At 38.7% G+C, this 10,199-nt stretch overlaps 1 protein-coding gene across 1 annotated transcript; it reads left to right on the top strand.

The window, feature by feature from the left end:
* The first annotated feature begins 8,169 nt into the window (after positions 1 to 8,169).
* On the top strand, positions 8,170 to 10,199 carry ppp1r3c2a (protein phosphatase 1 regulatory subunit 3C2, duplicate a). Its single transcript, XM_079660280.1, has 3 exons — positions 8,170 to 8,284; positions 8,396 to 8,486; positions 8,604 to 10,199. The coding sequence occupies exons 2-3, from the start codon at positions 8,473 to 8,475 to the stop codon at positions 9,640 to 9,642; spliced, it is 1,053 nt and encodes a 350-aa protein (XP_079516406.1). The 5' UTR covers positions 8,170 to 8,284; positions 8,396 to 8,472; the 3' UTR covers positions 9,643 to 10,199.

Raw genomic sequence — 10,199 nt, 5'->3', positions numbered from 1 at the left:
TTCATAGACATGTTCTTTATATATTTGTATATGTCTGAGACCTATGCTATTGCCTAAAAAAGGTGACCTTTAAGGTTTCCAGATGTATCCCCAAGCATTAACGCATGAGTGCCACATGCACCAAAGGCAAAAGCTTATAAGTAACATTCTTCGCCTAGTTTGAGATAAGGCGAGATACAACGTTCAATTAAGTTAATATTCAAACATTTTAATCTGCATGTTACCCATTAAACGTGTTTAATGGTGAAGTTGGAATCAAACAGTAAAAGCAATAGAGAAAATTGCAAGGCATTAAGTGTTATGCCCCAACATTAATATGTGTTGCTGGTGAAGGAGAGAATGATGTCACTGTTCATGGTTAAAGTAAAAACAATATCAGTGTTTGAATTAAGCCAGTCAGTTCTCTTGTATAAGTTTCATTGCAAGACTTGCAAGAAGTGTGCACATTTTGCACAGAAGGGGAAGAAAATGCTCAACTAATGTTTGATTTTCATATAATCAATATTACTCTTAAAAGCCTCAAAGTCATTAGCCGACACTCTTTCTCAGCAGTCTTTTATTCTTTTAGTTCACTTACTTTCTATATATTTTTTGGAAATCCTTTCTTGTCTGTTTCCAAGAAAAGTATTCGTACGTGTGATACTACAGCCGTTTTAGTCCAGGTGTCAGGTAGTGTTGATATAGTGCGGTGAAAAAATCTGATCAAAAGAAAAAAACATTTGAAGTCAACAACAAATTAAAGGAAGCATACTGTATCTTGTTTAATGACAAGATGCAACAAGTAAGAAACAGCAGTTATAATATGCAAGTCTTCTGCACTCCTTCGTCATTGCCTGCAAGCTGTTCTTTTGTTTTTTTTATTTACATAAATGTGGATGTTTTTGGCAACACTTCCTGTCAAGGCTTGAATCCCAGTGGCGGCTGGTGGAAAATATTTTAGGTGGGGCTGTGGAAATGGTGACCAAATAATACTAGGGGGGTCCGGGGTGATGGTCGCCCGGTAAAACAAATTGAGAAAATACCCCCTTAAATTATGACTTCTGGTGATGTTAGAGGGGGGGTCTTCTCAAAAATATGAGAAGACTGATCAATACCTCCATAATCTTCAGTGTGGTTAGCTATGAATCTTCCAAAACTTCCAAACACCTTGTCCTGGACATAGTTTCTACAGTATGAACTGTGCAACAGTGCAGTAGGCCTACACAAACTGCAGAACACCGGGGCTTTGGGAACACGCAAAATTACTTTAAACTGATTTAATTCCCATTTAACTTGTTAAGGGCTTTTTCCCCCCGTTTTTTTCTCACAAAATTGTGTCTCAGGGTTTCTTAAAATGTAATAAACTATTCATGTGTCCTACCAATTTAACGGGAAGAAACTCAGGTAACTGATAATATGAACCATGTTTACCGAAACAAAACACAAGTCTCACAAGAAGCGTCTAAGTTAGCCCTGAGCGAAAAAATGCTAGCTCACTCTAGGTATAAATCAATCTATATACTTATCGGATATGCACAAACAAGCTTAGCTAACAAACTGAGATTCCACAGATTCTAGAAATATAAGTATCATCACTGAGCGATCAGAACTCGCGACAGGGGAAGCAAATACAGACATCACACGACGTAGCTTTAGGTAGCAAAACACGGAGATATGTTCACCTTTTGCTTTTATTATGATCAAAAATTAGTAAAAGGCGGTTGAAGGTTAATCCATAGGTTAATCCAATGTGTCTGTCACTTTGAAAAATTATTGATAATCCATAATTACATTTTTATGTCAAAAACAGAGTTTTCATAATAGCTGCTAATGATAGCTTCCAGAGTGTATGACAGCTTCCTGTTTTGTCTCCTTGGATACGAGTCCAAACAACTCACAGACTGCACCGGGCGCTGACGTAGGCGCCCCTTTGAGATTTGACGACGCTGATTGGCTGAAATTATGTTTCGGCGGCATAGTTTAAAGATAGCAACAGTTGGCTTCTGCTGCAGTTGCTGCTCTCTCGTCTGGGCGCTGTGCATAGCGCCCAGACGAGAGAGGGTAATGATACACGGGCAAGGCCAGGCAGGAAACATGTGACTTATCAGTAACTTTAGACATTGTAACACAATTTTAAACAAGATTGTATTGTAGATTATACATTTTACTGATACCAACTATATAATATTTACCTTTTTTATTAAAAATAAAAATAAAAAAAATATTTTTTAAATATATATATTTTTTTTTTTTTTTTTTTTGATGTGGGAAGAAGAGGGGCGGTGCCCCTAGCGCCCCTATGGGCCAGCCGCCACTGCTTGAAGCGCTACGTGAGGGAATGTCGAGTCAGTCTAAGGTCATCAGAAGTAGTTCAACACAGCTGTAAACAAGTGAGGAATTAAGAGACATTTCACTTAAGGAAAATACAAAACTAATCAAAATATTATATTGCAAAATGGCCAGTTACATGATATTATATGTATATCACTTATGTGACTTTATGTGAGTTTATTTTTAAGTCAGAAAAGGTAGGGGTTGATTTGAATTTTTCACAATTGATATGATACCTTAAGAACTTATGTGTAGCTTCAGCTTGTTAATTCCCCTCTAGAATGAAATCAATTGAATTGATATACAGTAATAATATAAATGGATTTTCCGTAATTATACTGTCTTATTCATCTGAATCTACAAAGTAACCATATTGGCTCATTAAATGTACTCAAGTGGAGTAGAAGCATGAAACAAAAGTACTCAAGATGAGTATTTCATAGTACTGGAGTAACTTTCTAACACAAGTGAGTGAGCTCATTGGTGAAAGTGTGAATACTCACTGTTGACTCACCTCCAATATATAAGAGAGGCAGAGACACGATTGAAAAACCCATTTCCAATCGATTATGGCTTCATGATCATACTATAATTATTTAAACGTCTTTTAAAGCATGAAAACAGGGAACTCATTTAGTTAGTCTCAAGAATAAACTGTTGACCTAAGATGATTCCCTGAGGTACTCCAACAAACAGTTTAGCTTGGCTATTATATACTCCTGATGTGTTATATACACATTACCGCCGATTAGTAACCGGAGGAGTGTTAATTAAGGAGAGGGAAAGTTGAAAAGAAATATCTGATCCCATTAACAGTCAAAATATAGCACCAATGTCCTCCTCCAATCAATTTGAGCCTGACGTAATGATAGATATCACAAGAGGAAATCTAGACAGACGGAGCAGGAATACAAGCAGACAGACACTATAAACTGAGATTAATGATGCTTGACATATGACTATACTATATGAGATCATTGGACATCTGTACACAGCAGACACTACACAATCGGTATGTGTCGTGACTCTCTCAGAGACTGGGGGGAGGACCCGCCTGGAGAAGTTATTTTATCACTTTATTTCATCACATGGTTTACTGGATTCATGACATGATGTTTATACGTATCATAGATATTTCACGTGAGAAAGCCAAATCCAGACAGTCAAATAAGGTTGATAATTGTGGCTGAAATATGTATTTAGAATATGTGATATACCAATTATCACAGCATTGACAGCTGTGCTTTTTTACTAGAAATGCTGAATTGGCAGAACTTTGCAGTGTTTCGTTTTTAATACTTGTCAGGACAAGAGTGCCATAACTACAGTAAAAGAAAGCTCTTCTTACAGACTGTTAATTATAGGTTATTATGATACCAGGCTACAGTATGAAATGTGTTATTAAAAGGGGGGAAGGGAGATGCAGAGAATGGAGACAAAATTATTATTTGCACATTTGGTGATTTGAACGACTCTTTAATACATGTACTCAAACTATACTAAATGCATCTATTAACAGCTTTTTAAGTCGTGTCACCCCCTTAAATGGATCACATCACTCCTCTTCTGAAGTCTTTACACTGGCTTCCTGTTTGTCAAAGAAAATATTTCAAAATACTGCTGCTGGTTTATAAAGCTTTGAATGGTTTAGGCCCAAAATACATTTCTGACCTCCTGCTAAATGATGAACCATCCAGAACTCTCAGGTCTTCAGGGACTGGTCAGCTTTCTATCCCCAGAGTCAGAACTAAACATGGAGAAGCAGCGTTCAGTTATTATGCTCCAAATATCTGGAACAAACTCCCAGAAACCTGCAGGTCCGCTGCAACTCTGACTACTTTTAAATCCAGGCTGAAGACTTTTCTTTTTGCCGCTGCTTTTAATTGAACTATTCATATCTTAAAATGCACTGTAACTTTTATCCATGTCTTTTTTTCTTTTAATGTTTCTTTTCTTATCTTTGCTTTTTAATGACTGATTTTAAATGCCAATTTCATAATGTCTTTCATTTTTGTAAAGCACTTTGAATTGCCTTGTGTTGAAAGGTGCTATATAAATAGACTTGCCTTGCCTTGCCTTGCCTTGCCTTGCTTTGCCTTGTCTTGCCTTACCTTACCTTAAATGGCTTGTATTGCCAAAAAGCACCAAATGGTAAAAAGGCAAACATTGTAAATCAAAACAAACAAATGTTTTAGGTTTAGAGGAGCAAACTTGGTTAGGTTAAGAAAAATATTATACTTTAGGTCGAAACAACTAAGATTGTTTTATAATTTAAGTCACCTTTGGAGGTCCAACTCACCAATGATAATGGCCTGCTAAACCACTTCAAAGCTATGCTAACAACGACAACTGATAAAGGTAATTTAACCAGCTAAAACATTTGTTTACCATTTATTTCTTGTATTCTTTCAAATGATTCTCACGTTGGCTGTCTGTATGAAAACAGAATTAAATAAATCGGTTTCTAGCCAACCACTAACAAAACTTGAAAATCCTTTTTATCCACTGGGTTAAGACTTATTCTACTTGTTGGCGTGGTAACGGTTAACGCCAACCCCCGGTTACCATCTCAAATTATGTTGGTCGTCATGATGACCTGCATTTCATCAAAATGCTAAAGAGGATTTATATTTTGATCTGATCCTAGAAGAGACTCCCATTCTGAAATGAGCCCTCCTAGATAAAGGGAAGATTCAAGTTAATACGTGATTCAAAATGAATATGCCGATTGCAAAGCCACTGACTATGGTGAAATAATAAGTTACAATTTACTTAAAGTATGAGAGGTATAATAATTGAGGGCAGAAATATGTCCCCTGCTACTGTTAAAGTATTATTTATCTTTTTAAAGTGTCGATTTTCAATAGCTGTGACCATGTTTGCAAATCGATTCACACATGCATACACGTCCAACAAGTGTACAACAATCGTGTGTCTAAAGTGTACGGAGCAAGCCAAACTATTAGGCCTACTAATGAATAAGGAATTTCAAAGATTGCAAGGATGTTTCCAACAAGAGTGTATGACAAACCGGTTCATTAGTTTGGACATGGTGGAATTCGTTTACAAGGTTTGCCCCTTATTATTATTATTATTATTATTAGGCCACTCTCACTGCCACAACACAAACACTCCTTCACAACCACACACTTGACCTCAGATACACAATATGGCTACCAAAGGGTGGTTAAGTTTGATTTGTGCACCACCTAATTTTATTTGAATGACCTGTAGTTTCATTGAGTACTTTGAGCAAGCAGCCCTTTTGCTCCTTTTTTAAAAATAAACAAAGTCAAAGAAAAAAAAAAATGTCATGACCGAAAGAACGAGATCGCGGATACAAGCGGCCGAGATGGGTTTTCTCCGCTGGGTGGCTGGCGTCTCCCTTAAGGATAAGGTGAGAAGTTCAGTCATCCGGGAGGGACTCGGAGTTTAACCGCTCTGAGTTTAACCGCTCCTCCTTCGTGTCGAAAGGAGTCAGTTGAGGTCATTAGGGCACCTAGTAAGGATGACACCTGGGCGCCTCCCTAGGGAGGTGTTCCAGGCACGTCAAGTTGGGAAGAGACCATGGGGTAGACTTTGGACCAGGTGGAGGGATTATATATTTTCGCTGGCCTGGGAGCGCCTTGGGATCCCCCAGTCAGAGCTGGTTGATGGGAAAGGGAAAGGAAAGTTTGGGGCTCTCTGCTGGAACTGCTACCTCCGCGACCCGAGCACTTATAAGCGGGAGAAGATGGATGGATGGAAAGTCAAATTTAATGTCAGTCTTTCAGTTTGTGTGTACAGACAGAGAGATTGAAATAACGTTTCCAACAATCCCGAATACAATAATACAATAATACAAATATACAAATATGTATAAAATATGTATATCCTTACAATCAACAGACACATAAAACACAACAATCAATATATACAAAATAACAGTCACTTCAATATCATAACAGTCACTTCAATATAAACCCTCACTAAGCAGTGAAAGACCCTCCTGAAAGAGAGAATGTGGGACAAAAAAACACCAAATAAAATAAAAACATTACCACATTCACTTATACAAACACCTATATGCTTGTATTGTTATTTGTCTGCTGTCGCTAGGAGGGCGGGTTTATATGTTGCCCCCCATGAGGCTGGCGTGCAGATAGAACAGAGGGCATGTACACTGACTGCAGAGTAAGGAATGTGTCTTCGTCATTGCGTTGTGCTCTGACCTCACCTCCGTGTGAAAGTCTGTATGAAGAGCACACCAGACATTCTGAACAAACAAGTATGTCTACCAGTTACTCCTCCTGAAAGACAGAAGAAAAAAGGCCTTTATATATTTCGAATAACTGAGATGTTAGAAACGTTTCCTAAAAAAAACTGTTTATCATATATTTTTTGGAGCATATCTCTTCCAAAAGAAGAACATTAAAAAGCACAATTTGGTAATAAAAAAAATTACTCATTTAATCTCATTTAAATGCTTTCTCATTTGACGAAAATTGGAAACAAATGTAAAGCATTGTTAAAAAAAACGCTGTCCTATCTGCCTCCCCACCTTTTTTATCTCATGACGGCTCAATCATTTTCAGATTGACTATGTGCTCAGATCCCTGAAATATGGAAAATGGTTTAAAATTGTGAAGGGGCAAGTCCAACTGTGCAGCACAAAGCACATATATTTTGTAAGACTGAAATTAATAAGAAAAAACACAACATTTATGTGTATTTAATTTCTGTTAAAATGGTGAATGGACTGCTGATTTGGACAAAAAAAAAGATATAAAGAAATACCATCTGCTAAGGACGATTTGACTGTAAGGCCACACAGTAAGTGCTCAAACAAAACATCCGGAACAAATGTATCAAAAAGATTGTTTCCAGTGCAATAGCCAGGGTGAGCTCCGGTTTCAGAGCTGTTTACACAAACTGTATCTCTTCCACTTCACAAAACGTGATTATTTCCGGAAGTCTTGAATGAACCAGTTTAAAAACAACCTAAGTCGACACGTTTAAAGTCTATCTCTGGTACATCCAGTCCTATTTACAATGTTACAGAAATCAGGAATATTCCGTTGTAGCTGCATGGGGTCCAGCAAGATGAGAACTCCTACACTGCTTCAACCATTAGCTTGTCTACGGCACGGGGCAATACAAATTATTCCTAGAACAATAACAATACCACAAAAATAAATTCCATCATTTTGAAATATATCACAATGCCTGTTTGTAATGACCATTACAATGCAGTATTTAATAAGCAACTTGACAAGCTGTGTTGGCAATTGTTTGATCATACTGGATTAATAGGTTAAAGTTTTCTGCTATTTTAAGCATTTTTCATATGCCTTCATTATTGTGTTAAAGCAGTAATTTGACATTTCAGGGAATACATTTATTACATTTTCTGGCATTTGCCAGTTTCGTTATTGCATCATGTGTGTACCATACTGTAAATACAAGTCAAAACGAATCATGAATTATGACAGATTGTGGATAGAGTTCAACCAATCAGGTAAAGCTCCTTTGTTTATGTCCAGCCCCCAAGGAAAATTTGCATGCAGCCTTGAATATTTCCTTTCATGATGACCAGGAAGTATTGAATGTAAACTCAGAGCCCTTAATAAAGTTGAACACAAACATACATTGTGCAAACATTTCAGACGTTTATTTCAGATGTATGTGTGTTTGTGTTCAACTTTATTAAGGGCTCTGAGTTTGTTGTGAATAAAACATTCAGTACTTCCTGATCATCATGAAAGCAGCGCTCCGTGAAAGGAAATCTTCAAGGCTGCATGCAAATTTTCCTTGGGGGCTGGACATAAACAAAGGAGCTTTACCTGATTGGCTGAACTCTATCCACATATTTCACAAAAGGTTCAGCCCCATTTCTAAATTCCTTAGATAAGCTCCGGAGAGAACAGAGACAGACCAGAATCACAATCCTTCTTTCTTTCACTGATCGGGTTAAACCAAAGGTGGCTTCCAGCCTGTAAGTATACTTTGCATTGAAACATCACCTTGACATCTGTATTTTAATATATTTGTGTTCAATTCAGAGATCATATTAACTTACTCATTAAATATTATTTTCCTTTTACAGATAATCTTGAATTACCCACAGCCATTTGGCAACGACAACAGACAACACCACAGCGTAACACATTCAGTCCTTTGAAGATGAAGTGTGCAAGGTAAGCTCCCGTGCTGTCATTCACTTAAGTGTAGCATAACTTATTATAATTAAGTACTAGATCTGAGTACTTCTGACTATAGGTCTTATACTAACCTCATCATGTCTTCTTCTTCAGAGCTCTCCATGCTTTTGGGAGTCATACCCAGCCCGCTGCGATGCCAGCAGACCTTGCCGCATGTCTGAGCCTCGGCCATCGCCAACATATTTATCAGCTGCTGTCTAAGACTCCTCTGAATCCCGCACAGCACCGCTATCAGCCGGCCAACTCTCTTCCACGGAGCGGCCTTAACTCACCTCGTTCCTCTTCCCCCTTCCCTGCACCATCCTCGCAGCCCCCCTCTCCTCTGTCCTCAGAGCCTCGGAGCTGCTTCCGCAGGGACAGCGGCTATATGAACAAGAAGCGTGTGGTCTTCGCAGATGCCATTGGATTGGCTCTCACTGCTGTACGCCTATTTATCTCTGAGCCATCTTCCCTTTCCTCAGAAGTGCTGATAAAGCCCACCTTCGCTAGACTGCAAGGCCAACAGTCGCCATCAAACAATCTGCAGCGCTGCAAGTTGCGCCTGGGTTTCCCTCAGCCAACGTTCGACCACAAAGCCTTCATCACACGAGGCATGCGTGTGCAGTTGGAGAGCTGCAACATCTCAGAGAACTCCTTGAGCGGCAAAGTGCTCGTCTCCCATGTCGCCATTGATGAGAGTGTACAAGTAAGGGTGACCTTTGACTCTTGGCGAAGCCACCATGACATCCCTTGCAACTTCCTGCAGCAGCAGCGCTATGGGGGTTCTGATTTGAATTTGTTCGCCTTTGACCTAAGCTTGCCAAAGAACATAGATCCGAAGGAGGGAGCTGAGTTTTTTGTGTATTTCAAGGCTGGACATGGCGCATCGCTACACTGGGATAATAACCAGGGACAGAACTACAGAGTGTTCGTGGAAACGGATGGATCCAATGGTCACCAAGAGGATGCTTTCCGTGGTTACACCACACTTTCACAATATCGGCCTATGCAAACGACCCTCAGTAATCAGAACTTTACTGATTCACTGAGGAAGACCATCGACATCCAGAACTATTTAGATTCACAGTCTCTTCAGAGGGGTTTATCAGGTAGAGTCAAAGAGTGGAGAACAAAGGGTTCGGCCAGGCTGTGAGATCAGCCCCTCAACAGAACTATGACAACATGTAAATAATGTCACTATTTCATATTTATTTAGAGTTAAGTTTTTTAAGCATACATGGACTTCCTAAAATCTCGAGTGTTGGTTGGTCTAAAGCCAAGCATTTGATCACAAATAATTACTTGAAATGAACACAACCTCTTAACACCACAGAACCGGATGAAGGGACAAAGGATAATAATGTTAAAATAAATATCTTTGTTCTATAAATGACATGAAATGTATGTTTGACTTTTGGTTCTAGACGTGAAACAAACAGCAGTTCCCTGATTAAAAGTCCCTTGTTTGACTCGTCCTTCCCAACTTTACCCATAACACCTGGTATTTCATGTGTTCACCATGAAATAAGATCCTAAATATCTCCCATTTGCATTTTAAGTAACTGTGGAGGGGGCACGTGTCGAAATGACGTGCCAGCAACAATGAGTTGTGTCAAGAGGTTGTGGTCATTTCTGTGAGATTAACTACCCTGTTGAAATGTGAAGTATACATGCAAAATTGTTCTGAATAAATCTATTTTTGTAAAGAAA

This window comes from Notothenia rossii (genome assembly GCF_949606895.1).
Source record: "Notothenia rossii genome assembly, chromosome: 11".
Classification (NCBI taxonomy): Eukaryota; Metazoa; Chordata; class Actinopteri; order Perciformes; family Nototheniidae; genus Notothenia; species Notothenia rossii.
The sequence above is the reverse complement of the archived record's forward strand: the minus strand, read 5'-3'. Positions and strand labels throughout refer to the sequence as shown.